This window comes from Anoplopoma fimbria, chromosome 19 (assembly GCF_027596085.1).
Source record: "Anoplopoma fimbria isolate UVic2021 breed Golden Eagle Sablefish chromosome 19, Afim_UVic_2022, whole genome shotgun sequence".
Lineage (NCBI taxonomy): Eukaryota > Metazoa > Chordata > Actinopteri > Perciformes > Anoplopomatidae > Anoplopoma > Anoplopoma fimbria.
Window position 1 is genome coordinate 19,355,199 of NC_072467.1, and position 27,104 is coordinate 19,382,302.

The 27,104-nt window shown below is 41.2% G+C and overlaps 4 protein-coding genes across 4 annotated transcripts in view; 3 read left to right on the forward strand and 1 right to left on the reverse strand.

The window, feature by feature from the left end:
* The first annotated feature begins 649 nt into the window (after window positions 1-649).
* Window positions 650-8,759, forward strand: nt5dc3 (5'-nucleotidase domain containing 3). The gene is made up of 14 exons (XM_054620220.1): window positions 650-1,000; window positions 2,205-2,389; window positions 2,679-2,753; window positions 2,881-2,936; window positions 3,157-3,247; window positions 4,055-4,192; window positions 5,022-5,082; window positions 5,270-5,372; window positions 6,329-6,430; window positions 6,572-6,653; window positions 6,745-6,831; window positions 8,051-8,191; window positions 8,285-8,349; window positions 8,456-8,759. Exons 1-14 carry the CDS (start codon window positions 715-717, stop codon window positions 8,718-8,720), a joined length of 1,737 nt encoding a protein of 578 aa, XP_054476195.1. The 5' UTR covers window positions 650-714; the 3' UTR covers window positions 8,721-8,759.
* Window positions 8,760-8,798: 39 nt separating this feature from the next.
* On the forward strand, window positions 8,799-12,636 carry parietopsin. The gene is made up of 4 exons (XM_054620497.1): window positions 8,799-10,643; window positions 11,080-11,408; window positions 11,566-11,811; window positions 11,938-12,636. Exons 1-4 carry the CDS (start codon window positions 10,292-10,294, stop codon window positions 12,091-12,093), a joined length of 1,083 nt encoding a protein of 360 aa, XP_054476472.1. The 5' UTR covers window positions 8,799-10,291; the 3' UTR covers window positions 12,094-12,636.
* A 2,489-nt stretch (window positions 12,637-15,125) lies between these two features.
* Window positions 15,126-16,843, forward strand: LOC129107975 (octopamine receptor 2-like). Its single transcript, XM_054619591.1, has 2 exons — window positions 15,126-16,564; window positions 16,711-16,843. Exons 1-2 carry the CDS (start codon window positions 15,126-15,128, stop codon window positions 16,841-16,843), a joined length of 1,572 nt encoding a protein of 523 aa, XP_054475566.1.
* Window positions 16,844-18,743: 1,900 nt separating this feature from the next.
* The window catches only part of LOC129108804 (potassium voltage-gated channel subfamily D member 2-like), a 31,195-nt gene continuing 22,834 nt past the window's right edge, over window positions 18,744-27,104 (reverse strand). Inside the window, exons 2-6 of the mRNA XM_054620724.1 lie at window positions 23,740-23,902; window positions 23,182-23,280; window positions 22,132-22,230; window positions 20,900-21,120; window positions 18,744-18,921 (exon numbers count right to left, since the gene is read on the reverse strand). Coding sequence (XP_054476699.1) covers window positions 18,744-18,921; window positions 20,900-21,120; window positions 22,132-22,230; window positions 23,182-23,280; window positions 23,740-23,902 — 760 coding nt within the window. The remainder of the gene's footprint in view (window positions 18,922-20,899; window positions 21,121-22,131; window positions 22,231-23,181; window positions 23,281-23,739; window positions 23,903-27,104) is intronic.

A 27,104-nucleotide genomic window follows, 5' to 3' on the forward strand; every position in this document is an offset into this window, starting at 1 on the left:
CAGTACCAGTCAAAAGTTTGGACACACCTTCTCATTCAACTACTTTGAAGAATCTAAAATATAAAACATATTCTGGTTTGTTGAGCATTTGTTTGTTTACCACATAATTCCATATGTGTTCCTTCATAGTTTGGATGTCTTCAATATTAATCTACAATGTAGAAAAAATAAAAATAAAAATAAAGAAAAACCATTGAATGAGAAGGTGTGTCCAAACTTTTGACTGGTACTGTATCTTCTAAGTCAAACTTATGAAAATAGTCTCTTCAAGACAACAGTGAGATACTATGTCAGAATAATAAGATTTTAAATCAAAATGATATATATAAATATTTGTAATTCTTAACAGTTTATCTATTTTTGGCTTCCTTTAGGTGCCTGTAATATTTAAAATCTGCAGTCTTTTAATGCTCGACAAACAGAAACACCTGCCGGCCTAAATTAAAACAGTCCTGTCCTGCTTTATGCATATTTAATAAATGTACCCTGTTATATCTCAGCTGTTCTGTGGACAGCATGAAGCGACTGCTCTCCAGACGCACCGGCCTCTGATTGGCTGTTTCGCTGGGCAGGTCGCAAAACCCGGAAGTGACGTCTAAAGCAACCATCCAGGGAGCCTTTCGGTATTTACAGAGGAGCTGTTTGACTGCATGCATTCGTCCGGGAGTCCACCGCGACCTACACACGGGCTCCCCCCCCCTAAAGACCAGAGTCATGGCCACCCTGTCTCTGCCCCTGTCGTCTCTCCTCAAACACAAGGACTGTCTGCAGAAGGTGAAGGTTTTCTGTAATGTGTTGCATAGTTTACAACACCGATCATGCACATCTCGAGTGTGGAAGAGGAGTTTCGGAGCAGTGGCCCATGGAGTCGGTCGGCTACTGTCACAGCGATCCGGATCCCCAAACTACGCAGCATCTGTCTGTCGCAGCTCCTCAGACGGTCCGGAGATGACAGAGAGGCTGTGGTCTGTTTACAAAGAGACCAAGAGGCAGACTGAAGGTATGGACACACTACAACACTGTTACTGTTATGACCCAGTGTCTGCAGCAGGATTGATATATTGTGGCTGTGTAGGTTATGCTACTTTGTCAAGTTGGGTGGAAAAAACCCCAAAACAAAAGCCTGTCAAATGTAATGAAATTCAAGATGTACCTACAGTATCTACTTGGCTCTGCACAGAATAGACCACATTTTTTTCCCTCCACATATCTGTCTCCTGTCAAGGCTTGTTCGAGCAGGCAATTGGCCAATTACAGTCTTTACAAATACACCATGAATACCATTATTATATTGGGGATACTGAGGAATAAGTAGCTGTAGTTGAACAGTGCTAGTACTCTATAAGGTCCATTACATTACATTACATTACAGTCATTTAGCAGACGCTTTTATCCAAAGCGACTTACAATCAGTAATATATTACATATCATTCACCCATTCACACACTGATGACAGGCTACCATGCAAGGTGCCACCATCAGACTCTAACTAACATTCATGCAACATCCAGTCCACACTGGAGCAACTTGGGGTTAAGTACACACATCGACTGCCGAAGCCAGGTATCGAACCACCGACCCTCTGATTGGAGAACTACCTTGCTCTCCACTACGCCACAGCCACCCCCATTAAAACTAGTAATCTCACAAGTTTCCTAAAAAAACCTCACCATTTACTTAGTTTTTGTTGTTGTTGTTATTATTTCTAACATTGAATCTGTTTTTGGCTTCCATAAGTGGAAAAATGTTTGAGAGAATATTTCAGCCTTTTTTTGCTAGAGAGAGAGAAACCCCTGAAGAGAAGAGAGAAAACCTTACTTTAAATTAGCTCTAGTATGCAGCCTAATAATGTGTCCTTTCCCGGATTGTGCATAATTTATGCATGTATCTGGTAACATATTGCCGCTGTATAGTGGATAGTAGGAAGTGGCTAAACTCCAGACGCATTAAAAGTATAGGCCATGAATACTTTTATTTATTAGTACGGTGACATGAGAAACATAAGTTGACAGATATCTAACATGCAGGTACTCCATATGTGTGTGTACTGGGCCTATTCAGACACCAAATCAAAAGGATTTATCCACCACCTCCAAGATACTTGTACATCTGTCCTAAGATATGCCTTTCTGTCATAGCAACACATAATATTCATAAATGGAAGACAACTGCAAAAACAACCCCATGTGTTTCTCTCCTCTTAGATTTGATTCCAGCCATTTCCATCAACTCGACCAACCCCGACACCATTTTTGCAAACAATGAGATGAGCCTGAGAGACACCGAGGTCTACGGCTTCGACTACGACTACACCCTGGCTTTCTACTCCAGGAACCTGCACACCCTCATCTTCAACATAGCGCGGGACATTCTCATCACCAACCACAATGTGCGACTCAATTTGCACTTCACACATATATTTATATCAGATAACGGAGAAAATCACATTTTCCTGCAGAAATTGATCTGTAAACTAATTTAAAAGCAACAACAACATTAAATAATCGTTTGTTTTCATGTTTGACCTTAAGTATATGTCATAGGTAAATAAGATCAGGGTAAAATGAAATATTTCACACACATGTAAAAACAGGACCTATGCATGTGCATAATGTATGGGGAGATGACCTAATGACCTGTTTTGTTTTCACTGAAATATCTGATTTTCTTTTTTCTAGTATCCAGAGGGTCTGAGAAATTATGAGTATATTCCTAATTTTGCTGTAAGAGGACTCCACTATGATGTTCAGAAGGTGAGAAGTTCTTTGCTTATCGTTACTCAAAAACTGACACTTGTTTTATATTTTGCATCAATTGTACCGCACACTCAGTGTTCATTAAATTATCATTTTTGTGGAAATATTCAATGATTTGAAACAGGCACTGCTGATGAAGATAGATGCTTTTCACTACATCCAGTTGGGGACTGTATACAGGTATCTGTGCACTGTGTTACTTCTCACATCAGGCTAGTGGGTAATAAATAATACACTTAAAAAAACACACAGCACTGTGTGTGAGTATAACATGTTGTTTCTCATTGGGCTACAGATTTAGACAGATAAGGACAACATTTGTCTTACAGCTTCTCTGTGGCATGATATTAAATTAAAATATTATTGTCTAAGTATTTAATATTTTGTGTTTCTTCTACAGGGGTCTTCATCCAGTCCCTGATGAGGAAGTAATTGCCATGTATGAAGGTTGTCACGTACCTCTAGAGAACATGAGCGACTTCTATGGGAAGGTGATGATTACATTACATTACATTACATTACAGTCATTTAGCAGACGCTTTTATCCAAAGCGACTTACAAGAAGTGTATTCAACATAGGTATTCAAGAGAACTACTAGTCACCAGAAGTCATAAGTGCATCTCCTTTCTTAAACAAGCATCTAAAAGCATAAACCAGAGCAAAAGTATAGTGCAGAAGCAAATTACTACGAAAACAATAATTGCAACAAACTAATACGAATACAATAAGTGCTACAAACTAATACGAATACAATAAGTGCAACAAACTAATACGAATGCAATAAGTGCAGCGAACTGATACGAATACAGTAAGTGCAACAACTAATACGAATACAATAAGTGCTACGAGGAAGGCTCAGGGTAGTACTTCTTGAAGAGGTGAGTTTTCAGCCTGCGCCGAAAGATGGGCAGCGACTCTGCTGTCCTGACGTCAGTGGGGAGTTCATTCCACCACTGAGGGGCCAGGACAGAAAAAAGCTGTGACCGGGTGGATCGGCCGCAGGGACCTCTGAGCGACGGGGCAACCAGTCGCCCCGAGGCAGCAGAGCGAAGTGGTCGGGCAGGGGTGTAGGGCTTAACCATGGCCTGGAGATAGGAAGGAGCTGTTCCTTCTCTATCTTATCAATTCAATTCAATTCAATTCAGTTTATTTTGTATAGCCCAGAATCACAAATTACAAATTTGCCTCAGAGGGCTTTACAATCTGTGCGACATCCTCTGTCCTTCCCTCAATGACGAGGTAGACACCACAGAAATAAAAACAACTGAATATAATGACGTTAATGAATGTCCTGCAGAGTTCCCATGGCCACACCATGAAGCAGTTCATGGACATATTCTCCCTGCCTGAGATGACTCTCCTGTCTTGTGTCAACGACTTCTTCATGAGGCACAACATCGACTACGAGCCAGTGCATCTCTACAAAGACGTAAAGGTGAACTATCTTTTCATTATTTTGTGTCTTTGATTATTGTATCTCCCAGGGGTCAATGTGTGGCAGACATTAAATCCAGTCATCTATATTCATTAATGTTAATGCTCACATGTCTGCAGTGTGCTGTGATACTCCTGCCATTCAATCACGTCTTAATTTTAGCTCTGAAAAACCGGTGTCTAATTTTAGTCGGGCAAGCCGGCCTCCAGCCATCTGCGTCTGTTCTCTGGTGGCTCTGCTGCTTCAGAGGGAGAGGGGAGACAAACCAGCGCTGCCTCCCCCCTTTGAGGGCAGCTGTCATGCTGGTCCTGTCTATTCTCTGTGACAGTGCAGCGTTTTTGACGGATCGCTGTCATTAAAAGCCCTCACACGTGCTCCCAGTTCCACAAATGGCTCTTTCATCTTTTTCAAGGACACCCTGTTTAATCTTTTTGTCTGCCAAGCTTGGTTTATTATTCAGCATTAACTCTTTTTCTTGCTTTTCCTTTAGACTTTTGCATACATGAAACATTCTTAGTTTATGATAAAGGTCCTCTAAATTTGCCTCTAAATGTGCAACTTCTCAGGGGAGAGTCTATTTACTTATTCACTGACTCAAAAGATCAGGTTACACTTTTGAAGATGTGTTGGAAAACTCTCGCTGTGTCACCAAAGCAACTAAACTCCAGGGTCGGCTTTCTTCATATTTAATTTGTATTCAGAGACGCACTTTCTTTGTGCTTCTAAGTCAACCGTTTCTAAACGGAGCAAAGTGTTGCTCCTGGAGCTGAATGCTAACATTTTAACCCTGAAGGCATGACATCCTGGCTTTACTTTTTCCTCTTCACAGGAAGCCATTAGAGATGTTCACGTCAAGGGCATCATGTACCGAGCAGTGGAGGCGGATATTGGTAATATCCTTTGATTTATAGCCTTTTACATTGCTTGAGCCAACATTAAATGAATTATATGGCCACATCTAAGTTGGTGCCAAGACTTAAACAATTAACTCAGAAATAATGAGTCTGTGATGTACAAATAAAAAATTTTTTTCATGCGCAGATTATATCACCACCTCTTTGTTTTCTCATTTTCTAGGGAAATACATTTGCTATGGGGAGCAAAGCCATGCTGTGCTGAAGAAGCTGTCAGAGCACGGAAAAAAGATGTTCCTCATTACCAATAGCCCGTTTGACTTTGTGTAAGCGTGAGCAAACAGAGCGCAAGCGGTTGTTGCTGTGATTAATTAAAAACCGCCTTGTATCGCTGTACTAATATTTAATTGATGCCATTGTTTAACATTGCCTCAACTTTTGTAGTCAAGCAACCACACATCAAAGGGCTTTCAACCCGCAAGTATTTGTAATTAATTGTAAACCTTTGACTATGAGACGCTGTTGAAGTCAGGCTTGATTACACAAAAACGACTAGCTATGCATATTCAACCTCAGAAGGCTTCTCAGAGCCCAAAAACATCAAACCTGTGTTCTTGATTGAATGGTGTTTTACATTCAGTCTTCACAAAGGAAAAGGAGAGGCTTTACACACACACTTAAGTTCCTAAGTTTTTACCATATGCAGTATTTTTACCTTGACGTCCTCTCAGATCTATTTATGATTTTGTCCCCTGCACCTCTACCTAACTAGGGTTAAATGTCCACTATTCCCTTTATTTGCAAAAATACAACAGCGAGGTTGAAATAGGGTTGGGGCGATAATTCAATATAATAATTTATCGTCTTTCAGTTCAATCATATTGAGATATTGTAATACACCATTAATTTGTCAAAAACTGATTTTAACAAGCGCGTATTAAAATGAGAAAATGGGATTATTTTTGCGCTAAAGTTCTTATTTAAATGAGAAAAAAGTATTTAATTCCCAAAGGAGTATACAAAATCATGTGCTTATGTTATATCGACCATTTATTTATTGGACGACCAGAAAACAAGCGTGATTTACATCGTTCTTGAGATGTGAAATGACCTAAATGTTGAAAGTAACAAGGCAATTTCATTGAGTTTTATTTAAACTGGCACTAACATACGGATGTTCAAGATGGTGCACTGCTTAGCCGTCAGCTCCAGTGTTACAGTACCCTCATGATGAACTTCAAGATGTTGCAGGCAAGGTAATGTCTTATGTCTTTGTCCTCAGGGACCGAGGAATGAACTACATAGTGGGGAAGGACTGGCGAGACCTGTTTGATGTTGTGATTGTTCAGGCGGACAAACCTGGTTTCTTCAATGACCGGAGAAAGTAAGTGTGTTTTTGTCCGCGGCTCATACTATGACCATGCTGTGCCTTGCTCACTACTTTTACACATAATGTGCATTTGTGTATGTTTGTTTGGGAGCTGCCAATATTGGGTAAAATCTGTCTTTGTGCATTTTTCGCTAGACCTTTCCGGCGAGTGACAGACAAAGGTGCGTTGCTGTGGGACAGGATTCACAAGTTGGAAAAAGGGAAGATCTACAAACAGGTGTTCTCATAATTCCAGAATAATGTCCCCTGGATACACCCAATAAAATACATGGTTGATTTTTTTTAACGTGTGTGTTTGCTCACTGTAGGGAAACCTTTATGAGTTCCTGAGACTAACCGGCTGGAGAGGGTCCAAAGTGCTCTACTTCGGTGATCACATCTACAGCGACTTGGCAGTAAGCGGCATCCATATTTAATACAAAAGGCTCATTAAAACCACACAAAACGCTATTATGAAAAATTACGATATTATAAACAAAGAGAGGAACCCTGCTTTGACCATGCTTCATTTAAGATAAGTACATTTCTCCTGAAATTAGACTCTGACTGAGTTAATTCTTATATGCAACAGCTTAAATCATAACGCTCTGTTAGAGGGAAGCACATAATGAGATACTTAGCGAATGCTTGACAAAGATAATAAAATAAATTGGTTGAAAAAGTAATTCTTCATGCTTTATAAGACAGTTACCGTGGCACTGCAGTGGGTTTGGTTGACAGGTATTTTAGTGTCAGTTTCTCCTGATGTATCACATCTTCCGAATCTACATTAGTGAGTAACCCTGCACATTATTTACCTTTTTACACCTGTAACCCGGCAACCTGTGCTTCATCTGCGCTAAACAAACGAACATTTCACAGAGTCACAATGATTTATAATGACTTGGATACATTAATGTGTCTGATCAGCTGTAAATGGTGATAATGAAACGCAGCAGAGTTAACATCTTGGGCACAATGCCTTGCTGGTGGTAGGCAGCCAGCTGTCAAACATCTCACTTGTTTAGGAAGATGAAACATGGCATCTGTGTTTTACACCAACCACAGCTTACAATCAGCACAGACACAGAGCAGGAGCATCTCTGAGTTAGTGAGGAGTTACAGGGGAGGGGTTGATGAAGCTATATTTAATATAAAAAATGTTCTCACTTCATTTCAGTTCAGCTTTTTGTGTCATCCATCTAGCTTACTTCTGACTTACATTTCTGGTTTTAATGTTTTTTCAATTGATTTTCTTTCTTGTGTTTTGGGTTGTGAGCATTTTCATATTCTTCTGAGTAAGCCACGTTAGGCCCAATTTGAGTGTACAGTCACACAAATCCAGTGTGGCATTGCAGTTGTGCTGCTGACTTTGTGTTTTTTCTTAAGACAAGGTTTCTGTCATAGTTGTCTCAACAGGTAATCATATATGTGAGTAGGACACTGTGGTACAACAGAAGCAATACACTCAGATTCAGGCCGTACTGTATGATATTTACTTCAAGCCTACAACTCTAGTTTATTTTTATAGCATTTAAGTGTATTTAATATTGCATGTGGAATATAACTCAGACACTTACCACAAGTAAGTGAATTCCTGAATTATTGACAATTCCTGACCTTATTGTTTTTCAGGATCTGACGCTGAAACATGGCTGGAGGACGGGCGCCATCATTCCTGAGCTGAGGAAGGAGATCAAGATCATGAACACGGAGCAGTACATGCACATGATGGCCTGGTTGCAGGCGCTGACTGGACTTATCGAGCAGATGCAGGTCAGGAGACTTTATAAAAACATACATGTCCCTTCCTCTTTGCCTCTATCCTCAAATGCTTGAGCTCAACTTCTTTGCTCTGCTCCCAAACAGGTACACAGGGATGCAGCGTCTCAGGCTGTCGTCGAGGAGTGGATCAAAGAGAGAGAAGCCATGAGGTAGAGGAGATGATTACACTGACAGTAAAGAGTAGTTCATTTATTGATATCTTGTAGAACTGATCCAACCTCATCTCGATGGTATGAATGTGTGTTTTCATGGCAGGTCACAGATGAAGGACATCTTCAACCCTCAGTTCGGGAGTCTCTTCCGGACGTACCACAACCCCACCTACTTCTCACGCCGACTCTCACGCTTTGCCGACATCTACATGGCCTCCATCAGCTGCCTGCTCAACTACGACTTCCAGCACACCTTTTTCCCTCGCCGTACTCCCCTGCAGCACGAGGCGCCCTTCTGGCCTGAACACAGTCCAGGTGGTATCAGTGTCTCCTCACAGGTCAGCAAGATGAACGCAGACACCGATTAGAGAGAGAGAGAGAGAGAGAGAGAGGGAGAGAGAGAGAGAGAGAGAGAGAGAGAGAGAGAGAGAGAGAGAGAGAAGATATTTTAAATTTTAGAGATGGAATTTTAGAAGATGCATGCCACATTTTAAGATCTGGTAACAATCAAGGAGACTGTTGATGTTTATTAAGCTTTAAACTAGTTAGTTACGAACTTCCTCTTAAATAATTCAGCCTTTAAGAGGACCAATGGATTAGTACTATTTAAGCAAAATGACACGGGATGTTTTTATTGAAGACAAGGGCAGTTTGTGTTTTACATTTTTGTCACACATAATTTAAAACATTGAATGCACTGATTGTTTTAGGTTTGCGTGTATGTGTATATGTGTATGTTTGTGTGTGAGAGGTATAGTGAGGAATTATGCAAATATGCTGTATTTACAGAGTCTAAACAACAGGGGGCAGTCACACATCATGTCTATCATGTGTCTCGAGTACGAATTGAAGATTACCTTTGCTTTTTTTCTATCCTTTGAATCTGTAAAACTATAAAAGACTGTCAGTGGAATGGGAATATTCAGATGTGACATTTACGTTACAAACTCTGTTGCCTTAATCTACTTTGTCACATCACTGCAATGTGTATATTTTTGTAATAGTCTAATGTAAATCTGTGGTAATCAAGCTTTTCAAATGTTGCATCTTGGTTCATCTCATTTTGAACTGCACATTGTGATACATGCTGCACATTTATGGTCTGAAGTCTTTGTATTTAATTGTCTGAAACACAGACGCATCACAGCCTGTATGTCTTATTTTAGCGCATGAGAAATGTTCACATTTGTCAGCAAATAATAGAGCATTGTTTCTATATTTAGCACAAGTGTTGCTATTTGATCTGTTAAGGCAGCGTTGAGTTTCATTAGGTTTCACACTTCTGCAGAAAATGCGTGAAATGTTTTCTCATGTGCTGGAATGAAGACTTGAGAAGAATGTATTTGATAATTATTCTGGAACTCTTAAATGTCTGTGGCCACAAACAAAAACCTCATGGTTTATGTAATTTAAATCATGAAGTGTATTTACATTTCTCTGTTTAATTAAATTGAAATGGCTTAATGATCCGAGTCATGAATTTAAAGCAAATTAATATGGCTGGATACTGTTATGTAATTAGATTAGCAGGTATGTGTTTATTTAATGCGTAATCCATTTGTACTATGCTCTCTTTTCCTTTTCTATTTGCTGTATAAACAACTAAAGGAAGAAGTATTCCATAATTTGAAAATTAAATTTCAGGGCTTATTCATCGCTCCTTAATATCCCTCTACTTTCTAATTACCATTATTGCAGCGGGTTTATTGGGACTAATCCATTCAAATCGTGTTACGGACCAATTTCCCATATTGCATTTGGAGGCTTTCTCCATCAGACAGGTGCACGATCTGACTTCTTAAAAAATAAGCAAAGCCGGGTGCTTTTAGAGGGATAAGAAATTATAAGATCGGTGACGTTGTGGTCCGAGCTGAGCTGAGTCCGCGGGTTTCTGGCCTCACAGTCGATCCCCCCCAAAGCAGCACTTCATGTGGGCACCATGGACAGCAACAGCACGCCGTTGAGCTCCGGCTCTCCCACTCCGTCCATCCACGCCGAGATGGTGACCATCACGCCCACCATCTTCCCTCGGGTGGGCTACAGCATTCTCTCCTTCCTCATGTTCATCAACACAGTGTTGACAGTCTTTAACAACGTGCTCGTCATCACCGTGTTGCTGAGGAACCCGTCGCTCCTGCAGCCCATGAACGTGTTCATCCTCAGCCTCGCGGTGTCTGACCTCATGATCGGCCTCTGCGGCTCCCTGATCGTCACCATCACCAACTACCAAGGCTCCTTCTTTATCGGCCACGCGGCCTGCGTCTTTCAGGGATTTGCTGTCAATTATTTTGGTAAGTGGAGTTGTGGGAGAGCAGTTTGTGTTGTAAATACTTTTTTGAGGGCAATTTTTGTTTTCTCCTTGTCATTGTAATACACAATAAACACAACTTTAAGGCTAAAATATTGATCTTTTTGTTTCTCTTCTAATCTCAGAATGTGTTGTAGCTTTTTACAAATATATTCATGTTTTTGGCCTCTGTTTGATGCTTTTTGAAAATCTCCCTCTACTGGAATCAGAACTTTCAAATGTCATGTTTATTTCCATATCTGTTCGTCTGACTGAAGTTCATTCTTGACTTTGGACACCAACTGTTATTTAGGGAATGGAGTTTGCTCACTTGTTATGAAAATATTGATGTTCAAGCCCTGAGAAGGACAATGAGATGTAGTTAAAAACTAAGTGCAACTTGACATGTTTTTTAATGTTAACTTATTTCTCTTTCCCAGGTCTGGTGTCACTCTGCACTTTGACCCTGCTTGCCTACGAGCGCTACAACGTGGTGTGTAGACCGAGAAACAGCCTAAAGTTGAGCATGCGGAGAAGCATCATCGGGCTGCTTATTGTCTGGATCTTCTGCTTGTTTTGGGCGGTGGCTCCGTTATTCGGCTGGAGCTCCTACGGACCCGAGGGAGTCCAGACCTCCTGCTCTCTGGCCTGGGAAGAGAGATCGTGGAGCAACTACAGCTACCTCATCCTCTACACGCTGCTCTGCTTCATTTTACCTGTGGCAGTCATCATCTACTGCTATTCCAAAGTGCTCACATCCATGAATAAGGTTTGCTCCTGATGACTTTTTTGTGTATTCATTCAACACTTTTACACCATTAGAGCTAGATTTTAAAATTCCTCATCTGTTTGCAATTTACCACCTACCGACTAAAACAAGCATTACGTAGCTGTTAATGGGTGTGAAATGTCCTTACTACTTGTAGCTGAACAGGAGTGTGGAGCTCCAGGGTGGGCGTTCCAGCCAGAAGGAGAATGATCACGCCATCAGTATGGTCCTCTCCATGATCATTGCTTTTTTTGTCTGCTGGCTGCCCTACACGGCTTTGTCGGTGGTGGTTGTCGTGGATCCGGCACTCTACATCCCTCCACTGGTCGCCACGATGCCCATGTACTTTGCCAAGACCAGCCCCGTCTATAACCCCATCATCTACTTCCTTTCCAACAAGCAGGTAAGCAGCTAAAGTGCATATCTGCTTCTAAAATTGAGATGCAAAGGGTAAATTTTGGGGGGAATTGCACTTAAACTTGATGCTAATATATTTCCTGAATGTTTCTTTTTTTAAAATCTCCAACAGTTCCGTGATGCCGCTCTGGAGATGCTGTCGTGCGGCCGCTACATTTCCCACATGCCCAACACTGTCAGCATCGGCATGCGCTCCTTGAACAGGAGGAGCCGGCTGACTTCCTTAAGCAGGAATGTCAACTTGCACAGCAAGGTGTTGCCTCTGTGACCTTCTCCAGCAGAAAACACACTGTCAGTGTTTATCGGTGCCTCATTAAGGATGCAGACCTGCACACCTACAGACCCATGTATCTCAAAGAGGTCTTCACCACAGCCCAGTGGGAACAGAACCAGCTCAGTAACTGATAGCTGATTTTAAAGCAGGTGGACTAAACAAATGGAAAAGCTTATGAAACACGTTAATGCGATCCCATCCAATCCACCCGAATACTGCTTATTTTGTTCACTTGTTAGGTGATAAAAGACATGAGTTGTTTCATGTGAAATTAAATGGTTTTGGTATTTTATTAAATTGTATTACATTGCAAGGTGTTCCTGTACTTATTGTCCCATTTTTTTCTCTTCTCTTTTTTCCTGTGATTTGTTTAGACCAGTAAATTGTTTTCCTATTTCATACTGATGTTTGCTGGTGTGTACTGTATGCATGTGGGTAAACAGCCAAAAAAAGAAGATCTTGAATTTTTAACATGACTAGGGAAGTCAATTACAGCCTGGCTGCAGAGAGAGAGAGAGAGAGTGAGGAAGTGAAACCTTTGACCCCTGATTTTTTGGTTCATAAATAAAATGCACTTGACCTGTTTTCATTTGTGAGAGATATTATCATACTGCACGTCACTTCTTCCCATATGTTATTTTGTAAATAAATGAAATCAATGTCAACAATGGCCAGCTCCATCATAGTCGAGTTGATCTCTCACAACTCTTAAAAGCAGCACAAAACATATACTATTAGATTGCTGCAGTGTAAACAGGCAGGATTTCACTAATGAGCACCTGTGTGAACACGGGATTAACTCAATTACTAACAGTTAACAGTACAATTATTTATCAGTTGCAGGGACTCTGCAAAAGCAACACAATCTGCTCTTTTTCAGATTGTATAGTTGGCCTGATATATAAGAACATTATGAATATAAACCAGTTCTGCAATACCCACAAAATCAAAAACATGATATGTGGGTGCACTTGTTAAGTGAGCTGGCTGCAGTTTAGAGAGATTATACAGTTCAGGAAGGGATGAAATGATGACACAACCTCTGAGCCTGATTCAGAGCCAAGACTGGGTCACCAGAAATGAAGATTCACATGAATCATTGAATAAAGAAAAGGAAACCATTAAAGAGGGTTTTAACTTTTGAGTGAGTAACTAGAGTGGGAATAGGGGTATTAATCGTGTTTATTTCATTGATTCGTTCTTTTTTTACTAGTTAGCGTAGCGTTTCACAATAAACCTTTGCAATAAGGGCAGTGAATCTGACAATCCTTATTTTTCCCCCAAAAAACTGACAAATATATGTCATGTAAATGATTTCCTCCAGATATGATCCTTAAATGAATTCCAAACAACCAGCATTGTGTTTATCAGTCAGAGAGTCCTTTAGGTGCTTTAGTTTAATAAACTCTAAGCAGACTTTCGTGTGTCTTTCACTGAGGAGAGGCTTCCATCTGGACACTCTGCCATAAAGTCAATATCAGTGGAGTGTTGCAGTGATATCTGTCCTGCAACTGGAGCTCAGCCAGTAGGACCACTGGCTTCTTGGTTACCTTTCTTAACAAGGCCCTTCTCCCAAGATTTCTCAGTTTGGTCAGGCAGCCAGCTGAGTCCTGGTTGAATATTAGATGTGCTCATGAGAAGGTTCATTGCAGCAGAATTTTTTTTTTGTAGCCTTCCTCAGAGCTATGCCTCAACATAATCCTAAAGCTCTGAGTTCTGCAGAGCATTTCCTTCGACCTATTGGCTCGGTGTTTGTTCTAAAAAGCAATTTCAGCTGTGAGTGCTTATAAAGACATCATGTCCAATCAGTTGAATCAACCACAGGTGGACTCCAATCAAGGTGTAAAAACATCCCAAAGGGAATCGAGAGAAATTGGAGACACCTGAGCTAAATTTTAAGTTTCATAGATGATTACTAAATTCAGTTTTTTTTGTGTAGATTGAAGAGTGAATTAACTGCAACATAATAAAATGTTAAAAAGTGATTTATATTATGGTGGGGGCTGCCTCAATATTATGTTTCTGAATAGTTTTTTGTAAATCTTTCAGGCTGGTTTTGAGTAGTTTGTTGGTTAAAAATAGTCTGGGTTATTTTTTGGTTTCGCTTATTTTGTCCTGTTCCCTCCGACTTGTTTTGGCAGCTTGATTTAAATATTCTAAATGGGAATCTGTTCCTAATTAAAGCGCGTTAAATTTGTCTTGTCATTTCTATTTTGAGCAAGTCTTCTGGAGTATTTACATTATTTGTTTACTCTTTCGGCGCCAAGGAATTTGACGCACGGTTTTATGATTCACCACAGTTTACTTCCCAGAACTTTCACTTTTTAACTACATGATTTTGACCGTCATTTGATTGGTCTAATATGTGGGATGGTCAGGAGGAAAATGTATTGTATTGATCTAATCCCAGATTTGGCATAGTCCATAAGCTTGCACATTTGAAGCAAAGAGCATTTCACACTTGATCTCCAAACAGGATTACACAATGGCATGCTATAATCCAGCAGCATGGCTCCCTTTATTTCCTGAGCCAATTCAAGAACTCCCGAGTCATCCATCTGGCATGCTTAATGCAAAGCTTGTAACCTTGGTGAGAATAAATGAAATGGACAGCTGTTCACCTCACACATATACTGTATGCATATCCTATGAATCACAGGACCATATAATCATCATTAATGCATTTCTGCTTTCAGCTTCGAATTAGCTTTTTAAAGTTTTAATCAGGATTGAGACAATAGTGACGTAAATACGTTTTCAATTAACAGCCATCCCTTTTTCCAGTCGTCTATGCTGTGAATACACAGCACAGTCTTTAATGATTGTGAACAGTGAGGACTCCCCGGTGACCTGCTGCTGCAGTGGAGTGATAATGAAAAGGGTGGATACTTGTCCAAGCTACAGGTTCACCCATTAATATTATTCACTCGATGCAGAATCACTTGCCAACAAGCGAATCGGGCGTCCTGTATGTTCGAGCGGCGTATAGAAAATGAAGATCCAGAGCTTTTTATTTGAGCCTTGAGATGAGAGGCGAGCTTACACCTGCATGGGACTCTGGGAACAAAACCACCACTTGGGAGGACTACATCGACACCGCCTTTGTGGTGGCAAACAGCTTGATTCTGTTGATCACTTCCTCTGTTGGGATTGCAGCAAATGTTTTTGTCATACTGGCAGTTTACAACCAAAAATCCCTTCAAACTGCCATTAATGCGCTGGTGGTGAATCTCGCAGTCATAGACATTCTGAGGTGTGTCATCGACTGCCCCATCCTCTTCGCCATCGTCGTGGCTGTGTATCAAAGAGGACATGTGGACGAGTTGATCTGTGATACACAAGTGATCTCTTTCTCTTTCAACTGCTGCATCCAACTGTTGACTCTGACCTGCATAAGTGCAGAGAGGTACCAGGCCATTGCACAACCCTTTCAAACTTCTCAGAGGCGAAGACGGATTATGGTGCAGATTCCTCTCACATGGATCTTGGCTATTCTGGTGTCGTTTTTTTGTCTGATATTTTTGAAGGACTCACCTGTGCATGTCAAATGCAAAGGATTATCCCGAGAAACATCATCCTCCTATGACACCTTTGGACTTTACATGCTGTTCCCACTTTGGGCAGCTTGCTTTACTATTATCATTTTGTTCTACGCTAGCATATTTGCCATTGTGAGATCACACAATCGCAAAATATTTGACAAAGGTGCTTTTCGTGTTTCAAAGACAAATGATGAGCAGAAAAAAGAAGACACCACAGCTGTGGAAAATGGACCTGGAAAATCTGAGCAAAACCATACCCTGAGCAAAAGTGTTGCATCAGAAATAACTGACTTGAAAACAGAACAACCTCAACCTTCTGCAATGCAGGTTGAAGTGCAGAATGATTTTAAAACACAGCAGTCCAACTCCTGTGGCACAAAAGTTGAAGCTAAACCATCAAATGGAGGTGCTGCTGCCAGGGTTAAGAGCTCAACCACGATACCGCAGGTGTCAAGCAATTTCGAAACAGAAAAGCAGTCCAAAGAGAGAGTTAAAATTGTAAAAGCAACCTCTGAAATGAAAGAAACCAGCCCTCGTGCTCCCTCATCTGCACAGTTAGAGAAACACCAATCCACTTCTGTTTTAGTGATTGATGTAAAACAAGCTAAGGACAGCAATGGAGGGAAAACACTGACTGATGCCACAGCAGATCAAATGCCTTCAGTACCTCCCATCTCAAATAATGTCCCCGAAAAAGTAGCTACAATTCAAAGTGTGCACGTGGAAGGCGCTGTGTGCATGATGCCTTCCAAAGCGAGTAGAGAAAGAGTGCACAAAAAGAAGGAAAGCCAAATGGCTAAGCGAGTTGGCTACATCACTTTATCCTTCCTCTTATTCTGGTTACCATTGATCACAACCATCCTGATGAATTTTGTCATGTACGGCAACAAGAACACAAAGGTTAATACTTCTAAGGTAAGGATGCAACCTTTATTGACATTTTGTCTGGATATGTGCTGCTTATATTTTATAAATCAAATGAACGGTTTAAAAGCTCTTTTCTATAGATCGATAGATGCTACACAAAGTTAACAAAGTTATCTTTTTATTTTCTGTGATTTCAGATCAGTCTGGACATTCTGTCAGTCTCTGTCACCTGCATCACATCTCTGAGTGACCCTATAATATATGCTGCAGTGAACCCTCAATTTCAGACAGAGTTTTATAGGATTAAAAACAAGTTTACATCCATGTTCAAATAACCAAAATTCAATATGCACTCTCTACCTTAATATTAAAGTGGTTAACGTTTGTCTAGTCATTGTTTAAATATTAATTAAATTAAACCCCAGACGACAAAGTTAGAATTTTTATTTGTGTGTTATTCTATATGCTGCTGCGCTATGTTAGATATTATGCAAGATGACTTTGCAGCAGTTACCTAACACTGCAGAGAAGAGGCGCTGCATGCTGCGAGAAACAGTCATGACTGAAGCAATCAGCACAGCGGAGGGACGCTGTCCTGGGAGTTCTCTGTCAAACAATCACAGAGGCCTGCCTGTCCCGTCTCCAGAGACCCTGCAGGCAGGACCAACCACTGGGACAGTCAGGTCCTCACATGTCCTCCAGCACCACCTAATTATTATCCCCATCTGCTTATCAGAAATGCTCTTTGAGTAATCAGGTAAAGCGTTATGAAATCCATCCAATTGTGCTCTGGTAAAAAAAAACAAAAGACATGGGTCATTTAATGGATGTTTCAGTAGAGCTACAGTATTTATTCTATCCACTGCACCAAATGCACAATGTGTGATTATTTGTCCCTTTTTCCTTACTCCTTATATATGTACTCAATACATGACAAGATTTTGCATTTCATTAAAAGCAAAGTGTTGCGGAATTTACATCATACATACCAGCCTCATTGTGTTCCTTCCATCAATCTCAATTTTACTGACAAACCTCCAACAAGAAGACATACTTTTAATAAAACAGAATTCTGCAATGACAGCATGCAAATCCTTAATTCAACCAGTAAACAGACAGAAATAGAAAGCCAACAACTGTCAACTAAATCTAGAAATAAGAGGAGCCAACTTCAAATGCAGTTGATAAAGATCTAACTGAGATATTTACAATATGAAAAATGTACAAAATGGCCCTTAAACACAGTGAAATCTACCAAGTCTCGCTTATTTTAGTGAATATTATAATTTAAGAGCAACTCAATGGAATTGATGTTCAACACTCTTTCATATGCTTTTCCAGGTCAATACTGTGTGTCCACATTAGGGTTAGTATTAGTTAAGTGCTGCAGGGAACATTCACTTATACTTCTACCTTGTGACCTAACTAATATGTACCCTGTATAGTTCTCAATATAGATTGTTAGTCAATGACAGTGGCTTTCACAAGGATCCATATCTGAATGTCAAATATGTAAGCTAACACAGATTTAGTCATTTTTGACTTTCACTTGCACATTTCACAAACATGTCTGGATGCGTAGTATACTCTACTCATCAAACGATGACATCAACCCGTTAATGAGTCAGTTAATGAATATTCACAACAGTTATCCGTTCCAGTGGATGTATGTTTTCTAAATTTACAACAGTGAGGGGGACTATTAGAAAGCAATTAACTGAGGGGTTTCAAAACAATCTATTCATCCGGTTGGTGAGTGAAGTGAATGTTTCTAACGTGTAAGTAGATGATTTAATATTCACAAAGATGGCACTCAATTAATGAATATGTGTGCTTTGTCATCAGAGGCCATAAATAATGACCTTTTAACACCTGCCTTACCTCCTTATGAATCAGAAGACAACAAATACAACTACAATACATATTAAAAAATAAAGTTTTTTTTCATAGTATTTTTAGGCAACAACGATAAACCACGCAATCCCAACGCTTCCTCGCTCTGCTGTGCTTAATGGTGCAAGATCTGCTGGTTTGCTTTTTACTTCCAAGGCAGCCGTCCACATCATTTTAATACCATGCAGAGTTTGACATCAGATGAGATCACTACTTCAAAAAACCCAGATTTCTGCTAATCTTATAATCCCTCTAGATTATGGCAGGTTGATGCTCGGTGGTCCCTCTCCTCAGCATCTGGTGCTTCTTGAGACCAGTTAGCTGATCAGATAAGCATGACATCTACAAGGCAGATACTCGGACAATGTTGCTCTGAGAGTATGCGGTGGTGGTGGTGGAGCCGTGTCCGTCCGATGAGGTCACCGACGGTGCAGAGAGGCTGACCATGGAAGGAGTGATGTAAGGTTTGTCACATTTCAAGGGCACAGTCTCATCGAGTTTGGCATTCAGGCTGGAGCGGCTGTAAAAGAAACAGGGGATGAAAGAGGGTGAGAGGCACGACCTTGTGAATGTATTACACAAAGCCTACACAGAGTTCTTTATTCTTATACTATACAGTATAAAATCCATGATCCAGAAATATATACATTCTTTGTGCCGAGTGAATATAAAACGGTATTAAGTATACACATCTCAGTTATTAGTGTTTGTTTTTGGATGCATGTGAACATCTTTCATTTCTCATTTGCTGTACATAGCCTACTGTCTTGTTGCATGTTTAATTAAAGATTCACACAAGAAATGTATATTATAACATGTAACGGCAGACAAAGCCATGATAAATAATTCTCAACTGTGTATTAAATCTCTCACACAAAGAGTAACGGGTGTCAGTTCAACATATTTTTTAAATAACATGTCTCTCTTAAACCTAATGGTATCAAGAAATACAGTTCAGGTTTTACAGCACTTGCCTATGTTTTTTAGATCACGGAGAATGCGCTTCACAATAATAGAGTTGAACTGAATTTCTAACAGCATCGAAAAAAAATAACATTCAACAGCAGCACCAGATACAGTGAACTACTTGCAGTGGATAATCTAGATGCAGTGGATAATCCACAGACCAGGCTGTTCTGTTTTCACAAAGAGAACGGACTATTTCCTTGGTAGAAAGTAGTTCCCACTGAAAACTGTGATGTCTTTGGATTATACAGAGCAACACTGTTTCTTGAGGGAAATGTTGCTATTTTTCTATTGTTCTTTAAACACCACAAACATAATTCCATTAACTTTCAATGTATTGGGTTGGAAGCAGAAATGTCAGAGGGGCAAATAAAACCCAAACTATCTGTATATGTACACTGTATCAGCAGAGGTATTGGTAAGTAAAAAAAAAAGAATCAACAAAATCATAACTTGCGAGAAGATACGCTCTCACATGCAATGTGAAAACCTAACGTATCCAAAACTCACGCATGCTTTGAACTGTTGCTGCTGTCCAATGAAAACAATGCATCTCCAAAATGCAAACTTTTCATTAAATAAGAACAAAATAAACTTGTCTGAAGCTTCAAGCATTATTATATAATTCAACCTCATACATAAGAGACTTGTCTGTATCCACAAACAGCCCTCAGTTTATCTGAAACTCTAAAAACTTAATATGGAGATCATAATATATTTATTTATATAGCACCTTTCAAGAGCAGACAGCCCAAAGTGCTTCATAGCAAAATACAAAATGCTAGGCATAAAATGCAGATGGCAAGCTAAAGAAATAGAAGAAACTAAACAAGAGCAATTCTGAACAGGTGTGTCCACAGATGTTAATTCTCTTTGGGAGAGAGTTCCACAGTTTAGGAGCTATCACCTCCAAATCACAGTCTCCTTAAGTCATGAGTCTGATGCGAGGAACAACTAATCAGAGACCTGCTACTGATGTTTGGCTGCAGTAGCTCTTTAACGCCTGACCATGAAAAGCTCTAACAATGATCACAAGTAACTTGAACTGGAATCTAAATTCAATGGGAAGCCAATGAAAACCAAATTGGAGTCACATGAGTCCTTGAGGAGGACTGGTCAAAAGCTTGGCAGAAGCATTTTGGACCACTTGAAGGCAATTTAGGGAAGCTTTGCTAAGGTGAGTGAAACGAGAGTTGCAGTAGCCAAGAGGAAATAAAATAAATGCATGAATAATAATTTCCAATTCAGCTGTGGATGCAAAGGCGCTACGTTTAGAAGTGTTTCTAAGCTGGTAGAAAAAAGAGCTAATCAATCACATGCTGATCAAGACTCACTGGACAGCAACAATATGTTTTTTACTTCCATATAAGTGATAATTATCTTTATATCTGTGAAACTGAATCCTTCACTCACTTTCCAAGTGTTGAATCAATACAGTTTTTTCTTGTCATATGATACAGGATCGGCTGTCTGCATGTATATGTGTGTATTTGGTGTGAGTGAGTCGGGAGAGACGGAGATGTAGACACTACCTGTTGACCACTGGCCTCTCTCTTATCTGTATGGTGCTGAGCTCCTGGTTGTTTGTGCTTGGCAGACTGAAGCTGCTCTTCTTCCGTTGGCGTCGGGAGCAACACGAGCCGAGGCCGTGTGGAGACGAGGACACCGAGGACCCACGGGAACCCGACTTGTTCATCACAGAGATCTCCATGCAGTTGGCCTGAAACGTCTGCTCGTCCACAAACTCGTGATTCTGCAGAGGAAGAGAGGGGGGGGGGGGGGATGGATTCAATGTTGCTCATGAATTACTCTATTACATCGATGATTGGCTCTGCGAAATAATGAGTGAAGATGTTTCACAGTAAAGACTAAACAGACTGAACAGAATCCACGGCAAAATTGTTTAATAATTGGAAAATGAATCATTAAGGGAATAGAAATACATTGGCCCAGATGTCCATATTAAGTACCATCTGTGACAACATTCACAACTGTTATCCCTGTGACAAATGAGCATGACTTGAAGGTCAGGCTCCACTAGGGTTTGAGGCTCAGCCAGCAGGTGGCAGGGTGACACCACACGGGACAGACGCCATGCATTGAATCACGCCTCCTGTTCTTATACCTTCCCTCTGTCACTCCTGCGTCCTGCAATCTGTAATGCACATCCTGAGAGGCCCTAATGTAAATATATATGCGCTGCCATGTGAATGGCATGGAGCCTATATGGAACTTTTTACCGGAAAACCATCAAGCATTTCACTGGGGGGGAGGATCACCTATGTGGAGGGACACTGATGGACTGCCTGTCCATGTCTCTGTACAGGATTTAGAGTTGCATGCATGTGTAAAAACTCTCATCTCTGAATTATAGATAGTGTAAAATGAAGTATGCATGTTTGTTTGGAGAGGATGATGTTACTGGCTGGTTCAGTCATGTTATCTTTAGCATGTTGCTAGCGAGGGGACGCAACATATCCCAGCCCCATTAACATCTATTTTTAACTGGTGCTGCATATAAAAAAGAATTGTACATGTTAGAGCATGGATGACAAAACTCTGTTTCTATTTGCAACACACTGTAATAGGCTGGCACTACTGATGATACAGAGACCGAAGTGATGCAATTTCACATACAAGAAATGTTTTTATAGTAAGCTATCCAAACTCTGTTACTGAGATAGTAAGAATAAAAGATGACAAAGAGTTTGTGTGTTTTCCAGTGGACTTAGCTTTTAGGTTTTAGAAAGAAAAGGTATCTTACCGTGGTCTTCTCCAGGCAGTGCAGCAGGTGATTATGTTGGCTCTCAAAAGGAGGGCTGGGGGCCTTGGCCACCAGGGCTTGTCCTGCCTCCTTGGAGGCCTTCGAACACACAGAGTAAAAAGAAACAACAGTGTAGATGAGCAGCTTCAGATTGTGCACGGACACAGAGTCTCAGGCAACAGCTAGATCGGTGATGTAGTGGAGAATACGCAAAGCATTGAGGGTTGAAATGCTGATCTGTAGCACGGCAGCCAATCTACTGAGATCCTAGTGAGGTGTGGATGTTTTATAGATGCGTAGAGACAGTGGCGGACTACAACATGTTTCACTGATAAAATTGTCTTGTTTTTTCCATTCTTTAGCTGATTTGGTGACAAGAACCAGAAACGTCAAATTAGAGCTCATTTCAGTGCAACAGCAGTGGCACACCTAGACACAGATCGAACAGATTGCACCAAACACACCACAGATTCTGGACCACGACAACACTGCACACTTTGATGGAGCTCTGCACGGCTCTGGGATGGAAGGTATGCTGTGTTAGTTAGCACTACAACCTGGATGCTCTAGAAATAACACACAGAACGCACGGCAGATATAAAAATAAAAAAACAGAGTTTAGAGGAGATGCAGGCCGAGCAGACAGCCTCCATAGCAGTAAGCCTTTGGTTTCCTCCTTCCCCTCCAAACCCTGTTGGACAGACATGCAGAGCTTGGTCATGAGTCAGTGTGACGGTAATGGCTGTGCTCCACCAGAAGGCAAGTGTGCCTGCCTGGCCCTCCTGCTGTATGGATAGAGAGACAGAGGGATAGAGAGAGATTGAGAGAGAGAGAGTGTTGAGGAAGCATGTCAATGCTGCAGCTGAGAGGTGTGATGTAAGAGAGAGGGCGATCACACTGAAGCACTGAAATGACAGCGGCCCCTGTGTTACAGCATGAGGAGCCCACCCCCCCCTCCCGTGTGTGGTGGCATGGCCCCCGAGCAGAGCGGCATGCAAGCGTCAGCGAGGCCCAGTCAGTCAACCCGGAGCCTCTGCTTGGTCTCGTTACCTCCTCCAGTGAGTCGATCAGGAGCCCATTTTGTTTGTAGCGCATATAGACATTAGTGCCTCGAATCTTCGCAGCACGGATTCTAGCAAGCCGAGATTTCTGTTTGAACAAACAGACCTCTGTTTTAGCCTCTGACGGTTTGTCTGTCACACTAATTGACTCTGTCTCCCTCTGGCAGCCACAGTATCTAGTAGGGAGAGGCCATGCTTAACCCCTATGATTAGGAAATTCTGCCTTAGCAAACAAAAATGCACATATTGCTATTGAAAAGCTGCTGACACAATATTCTGAAGATCATTTGTTCAGTCATTGTCATTGCCCCGCTTATTTCCTTCTCCCTCTGAAATATACTCAAGGAAGTTGAGCCCCTCCAATACACACATACACAGAAACACAATAAAAGATTAATATTCTGGAAGATAGTGTTTGCCCTGTCATTCTGTTACGTGTGGATAAGACAGGGACAGAGGAAAGAGGCAGATAGCAGCAAAATAAAGAGAGATAGAGGGGAGAAAAAAAAGGAAAAGAGGGAGGCAGAGGGAGGGGGAGAGTCTGTACCCTCTGGGCTCGTCGTTTCTCTGCCCGCTGGCTTTGGTGGTAGATACGGCTGAAGTTTGACACTATGACAGGAACAGGCAAGGCGATGACCAGCACCCCACTCAGAGAGCATATGGACCCAAACACCTTCCCCACAATTGTTTTTGGCACCATGTCACCATACCTGAAACACAGAAAAAACAGATAACAGTGAGCACTGGGTAGAAAAATAAAACAAGATGAAAAAAGATATTCCTTTGAAAGAATCCGCCCTGGAGGCTTGTTTCATCATGTTAAATTGTTGTGTGTTTAATGTTATTTTTAATAGTCCTGAAATAGTCAGAGTGACCTTGGATTATTTCACAACTTCAAAAACGAAGTCACACATTTGAAGTGAGGAATAAATAGGACTTTTGTGAAGTCTCTTCTTCGTGGCCTACTTTCTACATGCCATCGTAATGTTCCTCTTTTAAAAACCAGGTTTCATATATAATTACACACCTGCTGGTACCGGCTAATGCCTTCACATCATGACCAAATGCGCTACATATCCCCTGTGACCTCTGTTAGCTGAAAACAGCTTGAGAAAGATACAGGGAGTAGTATCACATCAAGTGAAAGCAAAAGGCGAAGGGAACAGTGTGAAGCCGAACCCTGCAGAAACGGTTTAAGTGTGTGGACCTCGATAGCCACATGCGTGTTTTGTCCTTCATCCCACATCAAATACCTTGAATGCTGAACACATATACACACTAAAACCACATTAAAACAATATGGGTGCGAGATAAAGCGAAAAAGCAGCACTTTGGAAATCGTGAACGACACTGATCTAAGCACAAGCATGCCATTTTTTACAATATTATAGAAATGTTGAGCAGGCTACATTCAGCAGGAACAGATTAATGGTTGTACATACGTCATATGGGACTGAATCATCCCCATTAAAGAGATTAATGTGCCTGTCTTCTATCAGGCAGTCAGACCTGTCTGGGCTCAAGGTAAAGCTAAAATAAAACTGTCTTCATAATCTCACTTTCTTTACATTGGCCGACACGTCTGCTGCCCTTTACTAGAGATGGAAATTACAAATCCCTCCGCTGATTTCAATTGTTTTGTTCGATTCATTTCAACGATTTTTGGTGCCTAACTATATAGATCTCTCCCTTTTTTTCTAAGATGAGCATTTGCATAACCCTTCAAATGCACTTCAGTGTTCAGCACTGATTCTGTTCAGTAGTGGCCTCATAGTCAGTGTGCAGCTGGTTCAAACTGTTACCTGCAGTCTGTACAAAACTAGACTATACAGAAACTGTTTGGGTAAGGTTAATGGCTCACCAGCCAACTGTGTGAGACAAAGCTATTGTATCATGATTGTTTCTGTTGCATTGTGGTCTTTGAATAATCTTTTGATGAGGAAACCACATACATACATCCAGTAACCAGTAAGGGGAGCTCCATTGCTAAAAGCTACTGATGTGTTTGTGAAAATAGTGAAAAGTCGGTTCAGTTTGGATGTACTAAACACCTAAACCACCTGCTAGCTACCAAGACTAACATGCTTAACCCCATTTGGACATCATGTTGCCAAATAAAGAGGTAATTATCATTCAAAATCATGAAATAATAAGGTAACAAACCCTGATTTCTCCAAGGTACAAACATGCAAATTACACCCATAAATCATTTGAACATTACCTGCATGTTCATGAATAGCCCTCTGCAGACCCTTTAGGCAGCACTGGGGCTTCAGTCAAAGAGAGCAAATGAATGATTCAGAGCATGTATGTTTTCCTTGTCTTCTAAACAACACTCTATGTGCTGCGGAAGGATTGCTGGTGGCTAAGATGAATGATCGAGACCCTAATGCGCAAATGACCTGAGAAGACCATTACCTCCTGAGAGGAAGATGAATGCAGGTAGGAAAGGACATCAGCATTGCTCAGTGGCTGTGACAGTCGCGCGTCTCTCAAGTGAGGCACGGTAATGTGAATGTATCGCTACACGGGAGGTTGACTATTTCATAAATGAAGTTGTCTAATGCCCACGGCCGTCTGCTTGAGTCATTAGCCCCGGGTTTCCATCACGTTGGACCCAACAGCCTGGGCTTTTACAGAGCTTGGGCGGAAAGATGTAAAAGTGGACATTTTAATATCACGCTCGATGGGACTTCATGTACAACAGTTTGCTTTCAAGTTGAATAATCTCACACAGATGTCATTAGTTTTGCAGTTCATTACAGGTCAAGTCATTTTCCTATGTAATCACAGACGAAGCCTGACAGCAGGTGTCAATTATAGATTCCGGATGTACTGTTAAAAGCCTATTAAGAGATCCACATAAAAAATGCAGGAAAGCTTTCTCTCACGTAAATGTGTCTGCTCGAGTGTGTTTTATTCCAACGGGAGGAGCCTCAACACGCTGCTGGATTTGAAAATAAGTCCAATCTTTGGGATGCAATTTATTAAGCTGCTTTCTCTTGAAAGCAAAGCATAGTAGTGGGGCAGGTGAAAAAAAAAAAAAAAAAAAAAAGGAGCAAGCGCACTCTGGAGAGAAACACTAACAGTGATGGATTGTTCATAAGGGGGAAGCTGAGATACACAAAGCTCTGCCTCCTGGATGATGGCAGAGGCAGGAATTAGCAGCAACGAGAGATTAAAGTAATGTTCCTGCTTTGTTCTTGTTGTCTCTGACTACCAGGTACCCGCGTTTGCTACCACAAGCAGACATGGGTGAGACATGAAGATGGATGGCCAGATCCTTATCCACCCTGCAGAGGAGGAAGAGGAGTGTCGGAATGACTGAGTATCAATTCCCCAGTTTCACCCACCTGAAACCATACTGCGCTCACATTCGCACCGTTCTTAAAAAACAGCGCATTCTGTAGAATTGTCCTACGGTGAGATGACAGCATTGCAGATGAAGCCCAGCGCACTGAGAGAGGGAGAGAGAGAAAGAGAAACTGGGGGTTTCGACCTCAGACGGTGTGGGAGAAATGTCCAACTAAAAAGAATATTTGAATTCCAGAAACGGGGGATGAATGTCCCCACACGGCTCGGATAATAGACCAATCAAACATTCATGAGTCCCTGTATCAACCTGTGTGGCAGAGTTTGTGCGGTTGACCCTAAAAGTGGTGCGGTGTTCCATCAGAGGGTGCTCTGAGACCGATTTCTGTAAATGTCCTCACTGCCGCACAGCAAGCGGCGACACTCAAACACATGGACACGGAAACACACACACACACACACACACAGCCACGAGATTATGTACTCGGATTGTGTGTGTGTGTGTGTGCGTGCGTGTGTGTGTGTGTGTGTGTGTGTGTGTGTGTGTGTGTGTGCGTGTGAGTGAACAGGCCTTTAATTTGACATCTAGTTAAACCAATC